At 38.1% G+C, this 16253-nt stretch overlaps 1 protein-coding gene across 1 annotated transcript in view; it reads right to left on the minus strand.

Moving 5' to 3' along the window:
* Positions 1–16253, minus strand: part of ITGA8 (integrin subunit alpha 8) — a 172565-nt gene that overhangs the window by 46629 nt on the left and 109683 nt on the right. The window contains exons 24-25 of the mRNA XM_073334109.2: positions 8296–8401; positions 6245–6403 (exon numbers count right to left, since the gene is read on the minus strand). Of these exons, the coding sequence (XP_073190210.2) occupies positions 6245–6403; positions 8296–8401 (265 nt within the window). The remainder of the gene's footprint in view (positions 1–6244; positions 6404–8295; positions 8402–16253) is intronic.

Consider the following 16253-nt stretch of genomic DNA (forward strand, 5'->3'; position numbering starts at 1 on the left):
AAGGTAGAGTTGGTCAAATAACAGATTAAAAAAAATTGTGAATATTTCACAGAGTATAGGGTTTTGGCAACAGGGACATTCAGTTACTGCAAAAATCTAAAGCTAGTCTCCATGATTCAGCTGAAAACTTGTTCTTAGTCTTGAGTACAGATATTTTACGTTAAATACATGTATTCTATCCACTAGAATAGTTGGGTGACCAGTTTGGTAGCTGGAATCCCAATCAAAGGATTCCAAGGGTGGATAGGTCATGAATAAAGCTTGTTGGGAAATTTTTGATGAAGCGATTTTTTGTGTAAAAATACCAAATTTTCAAAACCAAACTGTTTTCTGGAATGTGACAGTTTCAATGACATTTTAGTCAGGATGTGTTTTTACCCCCAGCACCCATGCTCAAAGACAAAATACACTAAATAGATTACAAGGCTAATATATACAAATAAGTAATGTTGTATATGTTCTATACAGGGTTAAAAGTTTGTGGAGGTTTCAGCTCTCCTTATTCCAAAGTATTACAACCCACACTCTCACATGTTTAAGAAATGTATCCACATACAATTCTCAAACATCTCCAGCAGTTCCCTCTTCACATCAGGAAGCAATTCAAAATTACCCTCCTGTAGCAAGATTCTCTCCAGAGTGAAAAGTCTTCTGGCTTTTTTGTAGCACCAGACAACCACAGCCTATCCTCTATGGGGAGATACCTGGGCGGCAACTCCAGCTCCAAAAGCTGGCAGTGCTGGCATGGGACGGACATGGCTAGGCTAAACCCTGATTCAGTGTATTCCTATTGCAGCTTCAGTTTGTATGGCTTTCACTGGAGACTAAAGCTGCGCTAGACAGGCAGAACCACCTGGGAATGATAGATGTGGAAGTAGCTCCTGTTCTACCTCAGGAGTTGAATCTCTCCAGTGGCCCACGGGGCCAGGTTAGTATAAGGAGATAAAACTGTATTCTCCTGGAGTCGGGAGAGGGGGTGAGTTTGGCCCTTTGTTTCTAAAGCTTTTCATGCACTTGCTCCTATCTCGTGGACCATACCTTTCTCTAAGCCATTTGATGGTCCCTACATTTGTCTAGTTTTGGCCTTCTTGGCCCCTCCACACGCCTCCTCCTCTGGTAGGTATGCTGGTAGGTATGCATGAAACAGAAAGGTCAAAAGCATTTTAGGCTGGAAATTTCAAAGGAGCCTACGGGAATTAGGTGTCCAAATCCCATTAACTCCAGTGGAAGTTAGACATCTAAGTTAGGCATAAAATACCCTTCGGTGAAGTCTCAGCCTTAGTCAACATACAATCTGTCCTGGAAATTGAAGCCTTTCCCCCACCAGCATCTGTTCCTGTTTGCTGTAAGTAGTAACATATGATGATAGTATTTATTTAACACTATTAATTTGAAACAAAGCAGTTATCATTCTGTTTATGATGCTTTTGTAAAGTTAAAATATAGAAAGGCTATTTTAAATTTGTGGTATAATATGCTGAGCATCTAAACCCTTATTTAGTCGTTACTCATTTTGATGCTTCCATTGCCATGATCAAATTCCACACAAAACAGAGATATGACATCACAACCCTCATTGCCAGCCAGTCTCATTTACGTAACAGATGTAGCCATTATCAAAATAAGATAGTAATGAGGAAAAGAAAATAGGAAGGTGAAAAAAACAGTAATTTTCTGTTTATGTTAAAAAATAAAAATAAAAAATGTCACTACAGCCTGAAGCATGCTTTTGCCTATGAACTCCTCTCAAACCTGACTATAATGCTCCCAGTGCAGCTTCTTAAATCAAATTTATAATTGAGAAGTCTTCTTGAACACAGTGGCTATGTGGGAAGAAAGATATGGCATTTCTCTTTGTATGTCAGCTGCCTGCTCTCACCAGTGGTTTTTGAGCTGTTGAACTTCAGAGGAAAATGTAGCATTTCTCCCTTATCCTGATCTCTAGAACTGGGTAAAAAATTTTGTCTGAAATTTTTGGGGACGGGGACGGGGGAGGAAAGGGGTGAAAAGTGCAGATTCAGCAACACCAAAACATTCTGCAAATTCATGTTGGTTTCACTGAATAGTTCATGTTGACAAAAAGCCAACCAGCCAACAAGAAAATATTCAGAAAAAGAAACACTTCGTTTCAACATTTTCAAAACAAACTGTTTTGATTTTTCTGTTCAAAATAAGTTCCTTCAAATAAAAACAGTTTAAAATGCTCTAAATTGAACCAAAATATTTAGTTCAAACCAAAACTGAAATGTTTGGGTTGAACAAATCTTTTGATTTTTTGGAATTCTTAGCAAGCCTAAAAGTTTGTTGTTAGTACAACTTTACTCATCATTTTCAAGAGTAGTCTGTTTAAGCTGCTTCTGGAATACACAGCAGCACTAGCGAGACTGAAGCTGAAATGTACCAGTGAAAAAGTAGTCCTTGTCTACACTGAGGATTTCAGCCCCCAGTGGCCTGCTATCAATGTAGCTGCCCTTGTGTAGATTAGACTCTGAAATCCCGGTTTATACAGATCTGTAATAGGTTTTACATGTGGACCTCTGTTTCTCCCACAAGATCTTTAACAACTTACTCTCTACTGGCTACACACAAGAAGTGTTCACCCCAAGAAGTGTCTGGAATCAGTAATGTTTAATAAATTAGCTATCTTGTTTCTCATGGCATAATATGTAGAACTGGAGAGTTTTGCTAAATCTTCTGACTTTAAACCAAACCCAGCTCCTTTTGGGGGATCTGCCATAAGAAATGTGGATCTTAAAATACACACTTCTCGAGAATGACAGATCAATGCTTTTGTGAAATGGTTGCTACTAGGCCTTTACATACATAGGTTTATCCCAAACTCCAAGATCTGCATAGCTGCTATGAATAGAGAATCAGATCCATAGGAAGGAAAATAATTTGGATGCATCACATTAATTAACAATAATGCAGAATAGAAAACCAGTTGGTCCTTTTTTTTGTGCCAGTGCCATTGAAATAATTTGAGAAGCATTTCATTGTAAAAATGACTAACAAGAGACAAGTGAAAGGTTATACTGATAAATGCGTCATAGTGCTGACAAAGCAAAAGCTTCTACCAAGTTATAAAATAATAATATACTGTATGAATCCTTTCATCAGCCATTCATACCTAGTACCTCCCATTAGTGTGTTACATTCCATTCAGCACCGCACTCAGCAATTAAATTTTATAGCACAGTCAGAAACAATAGATATTTGTTGAAATATTAAAAACCATGAGCACTTAAAAGCAGCTATAAAAACAGACTCCTAATGTGACTACATGGAGATAGAGTTTATCATTTTAGGTAATGTGTGAATTCACATACTATACAATTTAAAGTACATGAATATACAATGTAAAAAAAATCTCCATGCATGCCAGCTAAAAGCAAACCATTAGAGTTGAAATATAAATAACAAAGCAGGCAATTTGTTAAAAAATGGCAGGCAACTGTGGTGTAGTTAATAGTAGTGAAAACAATCACTAGGGTCTGATAAGAAAATAGTGTATTTAAAAGCAAATGGAACAAATTCTAAGGTTTTTAACTCAGGGAAATTTGAGCTGACTTCTGTGGGAGTATGGGTGAAGACTTGGTAAAAACTTAATGCCAGATTATTACGGTTGACTGCTGGATATGAGTGCAAGATGTGTCTGTGTGTGCAAGAAGCCTTCCTCAGGGGCCATTTGTGCCCCAGTACCGGGGCTGGTTAGTATTAGTATTTCACTAGTGTCTAGGAATCCCAGCCCTAAGACCCCATTGTGCTAGGTGCTGTACAAAGACTGAATAGAAAGGATGATGCCTGCCCCAAAATGCTTACAATCTAAACCCCCAGTTCTTTTGCTCACCTGAGCACAAGAACTTCATGGGACTAGCAATGTTGGCCACGCCAAAGGAGCCTGGGAAGGAGGGGGAGTAATAGATTCCCTCCATCTCCACCAGCCATAGAGGGAAAGTGTTCTAAAGCCCTTTAAAAGGGGGTGGCGGTAGCTGCCACGGTTGTCACTCTTTGCCTGTCCATCAGGCAGCTCTGGGATGTTGGTGCCTTGCACCTTAAAGGCACCTTTCAGTGAGGACCTCAGGTTTTATCTCAGAGTTGCTCTCTGTACTTATAATACACCAATAATTCTGAATGAAATTGGCAAGTATTATGAGATGTATTGCAGGTTATTTATTTATACTGTCCCAATAATTGCTAACTGCAGTAAAGTCATACCCGATATGATGTGTATTAAACAAGATTTCTAAGAAAAGCATGTCCATAAACTATGCCATACACAAACTAAATATTAAGTCTAAGAAATGGACAGAAAGCTTCTTCAAATTAACCTTACTAAGGAAATAAATGTTATAACAAGTATAGTACAATACAGAATACTTATTCTGTAGATTTTTATTTTGGGAACTCAATTGGTTTTTTCAAATTTTATGCAGTAGTGATGTGCAACTTTGAGTCTTTGTTCTGCTAAATGATTCCAGCATTTGCAAGTAGAAGGGGAAGAATAAAAGATGGGAGAATTTTCATTTCTAGGGAAGAAACATTTGATCATCTTGTACAATATCAGTGATCTTATTTACGTGATGTTAAAACATAGCCCTTCTATAGCACCTTCCATTGGAGGATATCAAAACACTTTATTAAGCATAAAGAGAAATTTGTTAAGCCTCACAACACTCCTCAGTGGGTGTTATCCCTATTTTTCAGGTAACATGACTGAGGCACACACTTGTCTTTTGACCATCAACATCAGGAAGAATATAGACAAGAATTCTCAGTCAACTGCTGATCAGCATCCGGGGCACCATAGTCCCAAAATCAGAGTGTAGTTTTTGATTACAAACAAATATGAACTTGCTGTTCAACAACTGCAGGAAACTAAAAGTGTCCATGATATAATCTTATCAATCTGACAAAAATGTCTTGAACTATGAGTGCACCCCATAGCTGAGAATGTACCTGGATAGCCAGGTAAGTTTACCAGAATTACAAGAAAACTCTATGGTAGCACTTTCATGTACAGATGGAATGAAATCCTACTCATTTGTTATTTAGCAGAACAAAAAGGCTAGGTGGAAATTGCAGGTAGGATAGTTCATGTATATTTTTTAAAAAGCTGGCAGTAAGAACGTGTGTGCCAGGCACAATTCTCTGAGCATTTTGCCTGAATGTTTTCTGACTTTCTGATTTACCCTTTATCTACTTTTTCTCTTTTCAGATTGTAAACTCTTTGGGGACAGGCACTAGATCTTGCTACTGTACATTTCTGAATGACTAGTCAATTTGAGTTTCTATTGTAATATAAATTCCAATGAAGCCAATATAAGTATAATCAGAGTCAGACTCTAGTCTCTACAAAGTAGTCTTATTTCTATGTCTGCAATCAATAATAATTCGAATTAATTTAGAGAAGGAAAGTGTGCAGTTAGTAATCTTGACTAGTAGCTGATCATTTAATTTGATGCAGTTATGCTGAGTTAATCATGCATACACTTTTTAGCATTAGATTAGGAGGCAGCAAAAATGCCAAAGTCTTATCAAACCAAAGAAAAATTGTATGATGATAGAGTCTTCAGTCCAAAAACTAAAAAGTGGTAGGGAGCTAATATTTTTCCATTGTTAACATTTTCATAAACTTGTGAAACTATGAACTTGAACCACAAAAGTCAGACTACTTGCATGTTATGAGATTCACTCAGAGTTTTGTCAGAAAGTGCAATGTGCATTAGATAAACAAACCAGTTTTATGTTGTATTAACCAGCTGTATGTAGAGATAAGCCAAACTGAGGCACCTTGATATATGTGAGCATCTGCAAGTATCTCCCAAATATTGAGCTCTTGGGAGCTGGCATTTGCAAACTAATGGCACAAGAATTTACAGGGTCTCACGAGAGCTGCAAAATCCTGCATTGTCTATTTACAGCTGTAATAAAATTGCCCCTTAAAAACAGAGAGAGCAAAGTTCCCGATTGTAAAATCATCTTGTGTCTAATTCTTGGGGCTGCAACCTTGCAACTGAAACCAGAGTCCCTTGATAAAAAATAGGATAGAGATTTAACACACATCACAGTACAAAGCTTGTCAGGTTCTACACATTCTAAATAGCGACATTTTCCAAGTTAGGAAAATTATCTGGGTGCCATTGTGAACAGCTGAATGAAACCTTCAGCTCAGTGTGGCGTGGCAGTCCAAAAAAGCAAACAAAATGTAGACAAGGCTAAAAAACAGTAGCAAATATCCTACCTTTATTTGCAATATATTGATAGCAGAGCTTGTTTGACATTGCAATGGTCCACGTGTCTGAATATGAAGAACGTAAAGAAGAGACTCCTCCCGACTGGATGCAGGCCATCCAACATGGAGTAATGTTTCATTGATGGCACTCGGTCCAATATTGTACAGCTGTCAAATAAACAACAAAACTCATCAATGTACAACTTTCCAAGGCCAGGAACAACAACAACATCTATTTAGACCTTACAACACTTTTCAGCCAGAGATCTCAATGAGCCTTACAAAAGAGGTAAACATCATTATTCTCATTTTATAGGTGGGGAACCTGAAGCACAGAGAGGTGAAGTGATTTGCTCAGGGTCAGCCAGAAGGACATTAGCAGAGGTGGGAATAACACACAGGTTTCCTAGGTCCCGGTCAATATTAAGTGCTTAGTGGCTTTCTCCCCTGTATTTTTACCTCTGATGCTAAGGTCTGCAATTGCCTACGAAGTGGGGATGAGAAAATAAAGTGCTAAATTCTGTCCTCATTTACAACAACGGCGTTACTGGAAATATATAGCTGTTGCATCAGTGTCAGAACCTAACCCCCTTTGAGGGAGCAGCAGTAGCTGTTTCATAATGAAGGCTCAATCTACTTCCTCATTATTAAAAACCCAGTTTTCAAACCTCTTCAAGCCAGCTTTCCCCAAAATCTTCCTGAAATCTAAGAGGTCACAGCACATCCCAGAAAAGAGTTTTTCTGGGAAGTTTGGTAAAAAAAGAAATCAGAAAAGAAATGATGCACCGAGAACCTTCTAATTTTTTTTTTCACATGAGCACATACTTTCACAAATGTGTGAGGGCAATTTTAAGTTTGGGTAGCTGGCGTAAATTGGGTCTGGTGTAAGAGTGGAATAGGCTGGATGCTTTGCTGTTCATTCTGAGACGTTTTAAAAGTTTTTTTTGTGAAGAAGGTGCACTGTTGGTTTCTGGGCTTTAACTGGAGCCCAGTGACACACATTTTCAACCTTACTTCTTTTTCAGTGAAGTTTTTTATTTGTGACTAAACCATAGGGGATTCCTTATTAAATGGGACTACAAATGTGCTGAAAGTTACGTACATGTTTCAGTGTACTGCTGCATCAGAGCCCAAGTGGGGTAACATGAAGATCCTTATTACAAATTGTAGAAACACGTTAAGCTGTAAAATTATAACAAAACACTTTATTTTGTTCATAGGTTGATATCTCTGATTAATTTAACTTCAGTATTTGGCTTGCAAATTTTAACAATATAATTTTGTTTAAGTTTAGTGGTTCCTTCTCTGTTTCAAATTGCCTATCCTTTCCTGACTACTGGCTTGTGAATTGTAACCATAAGTGAAGCACTTTTTGTTTCATCCCCTTGCAGAAGGTCATCTATCAAATTCAAAACACGGTCTGTATTCAGCCTAGTTCATTAAAAGTACTTGTTTTGAACATGAACCCCTTTTCTTTTTAATCAGCATATCTCCAGAAGAAAAAACACATGATGGAAAGACATACACTTCAAAATATTAATACACAAAGCCTCCTTGTGTATACTTGTGAAGTTTTTTGTTGTTCTTTTGGAAGCTACACATCTTTCACTTGGAGAGCAGAGAACATGTTGTTGCATTTAAGTTGCTGTGATTTTTGAAGTTACTTACATTTTAAAGGCAACATATTTTATCAGTTTCATAGTTCTCATAGTGCCTGCTCAAAAACCCATTGAAGTCAATGGAAAAACTCAACTTTCACTTTAATGTGCTTTGGATCTGGTCCACAGCTTCCTGGTTAGTATTTAGTAAACATCAAATGTTTTTAGAATTCCTTAATGACCAGGGACTAAATCCTGCCCTGGCATAAACTGGTGCCTCTCTCACTAAACCACAGGAGTTGTGCCTGGTTACTCCAGGACTGAATTTGGACGAACGTCTAGAGTAACAATATTTGCATTAAGACTTGTATCCAGCTCCAGATGATGACAATGACCAAACTCCAAATGAACTCAATGGAGCAGAATCAGACCTATAAGAAGCTAAATGCCTTCAAATTATACCTCATATATGTGTTCTACTAAAGGGCCGACATCCTCTTCTTTGGTGGGCTCATCTTTAGGCTCCCAGTTGTGAAGTGGCAAAACAATTTGTGGAGGATGAGACACACTGCAATATATAAAAAGGTTTAATATGTCACTTGCAGATTCATCTGCTATGTTATCATCAGATATACTACCTTTAACAAAGGTAAGACTACTTTATCCAGCTGAAACTACAAATACATTTTAGATAGGCCGAATGGTCACTAGAATTATGCTAGGTGAATTGGACAACACTTCCAAAAAGTGCAATAGACTCTTTAATGAGCACTAATGGTCAGTATCTCAGCCTTGCATCTCATCTGAAGGATGGCACCCTCCAGCCACATGTTGCCCCCAACCATTGGAGGACTGATTCTCTTTTGACTTGGAGGAAAGAGTGCTATCTGTCTAGGTATTTATAGCATACTCCTCACTCTGCTCTCTGAAGGCATCACTCAATGCTATAAACTCAGGTTAGTGCTCTACACAAAAACTTCGGGCTTTTCTTCTCATCCTCATCCAGAGTTTCCAGAGTCTAGAATTTTACATTCTACTTCCTTTTTAAAGCCAATTTTATCTGTCTTAGGTACTTATTTGGCTTCCCTTCTTGTAGTATCAGAGTGCCTCACAATCTTCAATGTATTTATCCTTGCAACACCCTTGTGAGGTAAGGAAGTACTATTATTCCCATTTTAAGATGTGCAACTTGCCTAGGGTCACAGAAAGTCTGTTGGGCAGCAAAGAATTGTATCCAGTGTGCCTCAGCTCTGGCTAGTGCCCTAAACACTGGATCATCTTCCTCTTTTTGGTTCAAAAACAGTAACATTCATCGCAATTATCCAAAATGTTAGAGCATCATACAATCAGTAAACAAGGGTTAAGAGAAAAGGACATAGTACATAATGAAACTAAGCACCTGGATCAGATGCTTTTCTACCTTCTTTGCATCTCGATCCCAAAGTAAATTAGAACTTCACAACTTTCTTCTAGCCTCCTATTTAATTCTCCTTCCTACCATCTCAGAAAAGGCTGAGTAGTGTTAATTCTTTTAAAATTCCTATCTAAATCACAAATACTATTTCCTGCAGCACCTGCAAGTTCCTTGGAGGCCTCCCATCCAGTCACTAACTTTAACCCAGTTTAGCCTATGAGATCTTAAACTGTCACAGCCCAAGATTCTCTTCTAGCTCATTATGTGAGTTCTGGTCAGTACATCCTGCAACGGACATCCAACAATACTGCCTGAAACAGAAGTAGGTTTGTGTTAAAATACTAAATAATCAAATTAAATATTACCCCTTCATTGCAGCAATTAACATTGATTGCAGTTTTGCTGTAAAACCCACTTGGTACTAATTTTAAGATTATGCAGCTTTGAGGAGGGGTGTCATGTTTAAATGTGTTCTCTCTCAGAGCTGGAAATTCATGTTTGGGCCAACAGCATATTGTAAAAAATTTAAATCACAAATGAATTATTCATCTAGGTTAATGTTTGATTAAATATATAACATAACAATCATGGCTTTCTAACCACTGATCTTAAAAATAGCTTTCTCTTGAATCTCAACACAGAATGCAGAACCATAGGAGCAGGTTGTTCCTAGAAGAACCAATATTTTTGTTGCAACTGCTGACATTTTAAAATGTCTTTGGAAGAAAAAAAGGTTTCTGTTTCCAGTTCTAATGTCATGCACAATCACTGAAATATCTGACAGAAATTTTGCTGCAGAATATAGCAGAAAATAAAGGAATATTGGATAAGAAGAAGTGGAGAGCATCTGGAGTAGTTTGGAAACACAGGGAAAGAACAGCTAACACTGTGACTTCACAATGTTAAGGCAAGCCTGTACTATATTGGTAATTCTGGATATTCCCTCGGGCTGTAAAAAGGCCATCAACTCACAAAAGCAAGGATACCAGAAGCCACATTCATAAACTAAATGTGGCTTAAAGCCACATAAGACACATAAAATTAATATATATTTTTAAAAAGTAAGAGAATTTTAAATTAGGTGCTTGGCTCTAATCTGTTAAATTTCACAAATTGCTTTTCTTCCAGTAGTAGTCTCTGTTTTAATGCTTCTTCGGAGATTAGGAAACAAAGCCCTGACACATGTCACTTTAAGGAACCACTAAAATATTGCAAAACACTGGCTGTGCTATAAATAAAAAAGAGAAGGCTTTAAAAACCTGTGTTTCCTATTCAATTCCTCATGCAGTTTTCTTCTCATCAACAGAAACAATTTAAAAAATATAAATTTGGACATTCAGTTACAATTATTTTAAAATAAAAGAATACGGGGCGTGTAAAATCTATTAAAATAAACTTTACAATGGATGCTTGGGATGGCTGCTATTTTTATAATAAATGAAGTAAATCAGGTTAATTTGAAGGGTATTTATCTCTACATTTCGATTAATTTTATTTTGTATTTAATTTAGAAATCTGAATGTTTGAATAACGTATTGTCTAAGGACTCCTACTAAACTGTTAGGAGTAGAAGATGGGGGAATCAGATCCACAGAAACACTAATAAAATAAAATAGGTAAAGTCTTTTGAAAGGCAATTTGCCCAAAATGTACAATAAGAATTTGGATTTGATCTATGACCTCAATCATCAGGATAATTTGGTCACTCTCATTTCACCATTCTTTGGATGTTTCTCTTAGGTAATATTTCATATTTTATGGAAAAAAGCTTTTCATATCACCATATTTAATTTAAAATGTTGATTTACACAGTCCTGTCTACTACAAAATACTGAATTTTAAAAGAAAAATTGGTATGAGACTGAATATTTAAACGAAAGTCACCAAATTTACTCTATACTGCTGTCACTTTATTTCTGTAACACTTTCTTATGACAATGAAAGAAATCACGTATTTTACTTTTTATTAAAGCTATAGAAGTCACACACAATTGTGTACCAACCATCACCGGGTAAGCTGGCCCTGAAAGGGGTTCGGTTCAGCCTCACTTGTGGCAGGCTTAGCCCACCTCCTCAGGTGAAATGAATGACACCAGGGTCCACATGACAGGGAGTAGTTTGGAACTGGACCACGCCTTCTGGGGAATGTAAAAGCAACCTGGAGTTCAACAAGGCTGAATTCAGAGAGTCTCTCCTTAGTTCCCAGGCAGAGAGCCAGGCTTCAGGGAGCAGACGCCAGCTAAGAAGGTTTGGGGAGGGAGCTGCTGGGAAGAGGGCAGGTGAGAACTCTCCAGAGCTTCCAGGCAGAAGGCCTGGGAGGGCGACCTGCACAGGATGAGCAGCTCTAGCTCTGGGCTGATAAAGGGCTTTAAACCCAGAAGAGAGACTATTAGCAAAGGCAAACTGGGACAGCAGCAGGGTCTGAAGCTATACCAGGCAAGCTGTGCTACACATACACTTATTGCCTGCATAATAAACCAGTAAAGGAAGGGTACATTTCAAATCAAACCAGGTATAGTAATATTTCAATTTTCCTTATACTTTCAAAATGCATTTTTCTTTCTCAAAAAGAACCAATTTGCCTTTTCACAGCCCTAGCCTGTTAGTAAAGGTACCATTTTATACATACAAAGAGAAGTCTGAATAAAAATGAGAATCTGAGTACTTGTCTTGGGGGGGAAAAGTGCAATTTTGCATAATGAGTTTCTGCCAGGAGTTTATAAAGCATTTTTTGTTAGTTGCGGTGGTACTCTTCCTCCAAAAAGAAAAAAAATCCAGCTGTTAAGATATACACTGGTTGCTATTCAGAGCTGTAGTTCAAAGTAAGTTTGGTTGTTTCTTATTTTGTAAACTAATGGAATTTCACAGGATTATTTAACCATTGCATTTATTCAAAGCACTATGAATAGGCAAGGTCTCATAGGACCATAAATAACTGATTGATGAGAATGTGATATGCTTTCAAGTGAAAGGAAAGGCATGTAATGTGCTGGCTTTTATTTTTGGTGATATGCCACCTAGGTTGTGGTTTGCCACAAGTTACTAATGACATGCTACAAAAGAAGTACCATTGTATGAAATGCCTATCACTTCACCACCAAGTATTCCAAATGCCATGAAATGCTACAAACACCTCTTACATTTTGTATCATTAAATTCCTTTTTGTTCTGTTCCTTTACACATTCTATTCCAAAACCAGTTAAAGGATATCATATCTATCCCTGGTGAAATAACATTCATAGCTCAGCGGGTAATCTTTGCAATGACTGCAGAACCCACAGCACTGAAAGGATACCTCAAACACACACGATGACTCTTGTGTATCAGATTTTACATTTGCCCCTGATTTCAATGGAAGATACGTAAAAACGTATACACACAAATAGCTGCCAGTTGTTTAGCTATCTAATGAGTCTCAAAACCACAAGTTATTCTTATTAAATATAGTAATTGGTATGTTCACTAGACCATGTTTCAAAAACTAAAACCACTAGAATGGAAACTTTCAGCATAACACCGCATGATAAATCCAGGCAGTTGTCTTCCAAATAATGCCTTTCAAATTTTACAGATATGTGTAGCCAAGGCTGCATGAGGGTGTGGTTTCCACATATGTAACTTTAACCAATGAGGGTAAGTCTACACTTCGAGGTGGAGGTGCACTTTCCACAACACTAGGTATATTTTCGGGGAGCTAGCCCCTTCTGTTGCTGCAGCTACACTCTTATTTTTGGCACATGAGCTTGAGCAGAGCTAGCATGGGAATCTCCTCGTACTGGACTTCACACCACTGGCTCAAAGTGCAGACATACCCTGAGAAACATTTACAGACCACTGTGGATGTGCAGTAATCTAATCCTTGTTAAGAAACTTCTGCCTGCAGCAAGTCTTCCCATACTAACTGACTCCCTTCCTATGGTGTTCTCTGCCAGAGGCTTGGCTACAAGCAAGTGGAAATCACATGAATAGTCACTGAAACATGGATATCTTAAAGAAAAAAAATGACAAACAGCATTACTAAACTCCAACAGGAAGCATGACAAGGGATGGTTCAAAAATTCTTCATTTGTTTTAATAAATTATTTGATGAAGATATTTTCCCTACCTCAGATGTGGCAGAATAACTCACATATATATTCAGCAAATAATATGATGCATTTTGTCAAACTTCCTTAATAAAATATTCAATTATTTCTCTCTCCACTCCCCCAGTTTCCTGAGAGTTGGGGTGGTTAGCTTCCCTGAGGTTCAGTTCCTTAATTAGCAAAATCTCTCTGGCAAAGACCTTGCGATGTTTCTTCACACATCTACCACATTATGGCAAATACCAAAAGCAAAGGGACAAGCCCATAAAGTAGAGAGTGTGCTGACTACAAGTCCTTATATGAAACAATTCTCATGTCTGTTACACACCCTACTTTTCAGCACCCGGGGCAGCAACCCAGGTCACCTGTCCCTAAGGCCTATTTTGGGGTACATTCTCTAATATTTGATGTTGGTTTTCCAAATGCCCAGGCTCAGCTGTTTATCTGTTTACATAGATTTTCATCAAAAGACATGCATATTGCAGTGTAGAAAAAGCATTATAGTAGAGACAAGTAAGAGCCCACAGAAGAGTAATCTGTGGATGCACCCAGCATGTTAGAGTCATCACTGAAAAACAGGAGGCACTTTAATAGGGAAGATCCCTGCCCTCAAAATAGCAACGTTTTCAACCAGCTCTGTTGCCAGTTTATATCTTTATTTTATCCCTGGTTCAGCTAAGCACTTCAGCACATGCTCAGTCCCACTTGCTTCCTTGGCTGCCACTGAACCAGCACCAGCACCTCCAGGGCATCAGGCCCCAAAGGTCATGCTGCACCCACATGGCCCTTCTCCACCAGATTCAGCATATTTCTGGAGGCACAGATTCCTCTATGAGCACAAGCACTCACCATCACCAGCTGCAGCAGGGGTGGGAAGAATGTCTGCAGAATCTGCAGCGCCATGATTTTAGGGCTATGATTACTGAACATTTCACCTGAATTGGTCCACTCATTCTCTCTAACCTCTTACTGTTCGTTGACATCATCACCTACTCTTGACAACCCCCCCCACACACAGAGTGCACCTTGCTTTCTTCTCCTTACTGCATCCTCAATCCTCATCCTCAATCTCCACTTTCTCTTCCCTCTATGTAGTCTTCCCAATCATCCTTTGTTTCAGTCTCTATAAATCCTCTCCCATAACACCACCTTGCCAAAAATATCACCTCTTTCTCTCTAACTCCCTTCCTCTCTATCTATCCCAGAATATGACTATCTGACTATCCCCGAAAATGATGCAAACTCACTTTAATCTTGAACATTCTTAAAACAAACACTGCTTTACAAAAAAGTAACCCTTAACAGAAGACCACATGTTCTTTGGTTTGCCCCTCATGTTACTTTGAATAACCCCCTTTCTTTTAGTTTTCTTTTTGCTGTTAGCTGGGAAGCACTTAGATTGTTGATAAATTACATAGCCAATTGCTTAACCACACTTTGGTTAGGTATGAAATACATTCAGGAGACCAAATAACCAATGTCAGTCAGGTTTATTGCTAAAATTCAATAGTAGTACAGGAAGAAAAGTTCAATATGATACCAGTTTCTGGGAAGCAGTCTCATGCAGTGTTGTTAAATTCACCTTACACAGAATGTTTGCTCCCAAAGATACAAATTTCAGCTAGGAGTATTTATGGGATGATTTTATAAGTTATAAGACTTTTTACATGTTACTAAAATCCAACCCATCAGTTCATCTCTGTTCCATAAATTGTTGTTCTGTACCTTTCCTTATCTTTGTTTTGGATACTAGCATGTGTGTGAAGGTACCTCCCTAGCTTGTTCCAGGGTAAAAGGTTAACAAATTTTGCCTTAGACAAGTTTGTTATTTTCTAATGCCAAAGATTACTTCAGTTTAGCAAAGTCTTATGGGATACTTAGCCTCAGTGAACAAGATTATAAAACCATAGTTTGCAGTGCCTTCCACCAACACAAGTTGGTCCGATAAAAGATATTACTCACTTGCCTTGTATCTCTCAGAATTATACAAGACAAAGGCCAGTTCAGGCAATATAAGTATTAGAAATTATATGTTATATTGATATTGTGTGCTTAATGCATATTAATATATGTGGTATCAATAATACATATTGATAATGTGATTTATATAATTTTAAGACCAGCATATATTGGTCAGAGAGATACTAGGGTAAAGGGCTACAGAAAACTCTGAGATAGATCATCTTAAATTGTTGTTCTTTGGAGCAGGGACCATGTCTTCTCTATGATCTGTGAGGTACTTGGGATGCTTTAGGGTGCTAGACACATAAACAGTAATATGTATTTTATGTATTGGGTCTAGTTTAGATATCAGCAACAGCATACAACTGTCCAAGCGATAATTAACCTTGTCCATGCTAAATCATTAACACTGTTCTGGACCAAAGTGGAAAGCTCTCTAGATTAACTGTTTTGAACAGGGCCTCTTGCTTCTTGCCTTTTTCAGTTTCCAAATATTTGAGGATATAAAAATGTAGTAATTACCAGTCTGGATCACACCAAAGGCCCCATCTAGCCCACTATCCCACAGCTGGTTCAGAGGAAAATGTAAGAACCCTGCAGTAGGCAGATGTGTGTTAATCTCCTCCCCCACCCACACACACACGATAGATTCATCCTGATAGTTTATTTATATCCTGAAACAAAAGGTTTAATAACCTTTCCAAATTTCTTGTTGTCATTTATTATGATAATTCCAGACTCCAGAACTGAACCTGCAGTTTTTATGTGCGTACACAATTGAATATATGAAGACAATAGGGCTCGGTGTGGGCACAGAGCCCATTTCCTCCACATGACAGGACCTAAAGCCCCCATCCTGCAATGCTTGTGTGTGTGGTATTCCCCTGAAATCAGGGACAGTTCTGCACTTAAAAGACCTTGCAGGATTGGGCCATAAATAATATACAGTCATATAAAG

The sequence above is a fragment of the Lepidochelys kempii genome, chromosome 2 (assembly GCF_965140285.1).
Source record: "Lepidochelys kempii isolate rLepKem1 chromosome 2, rLepKem1.hap1, whole genome shotgun sequence".
Lineage (NCBI taxonomy): Eukaryota > Metazoa > Chordata > Testudines > Cheloniidae > Lepidochelys > Lepidochelys kempii.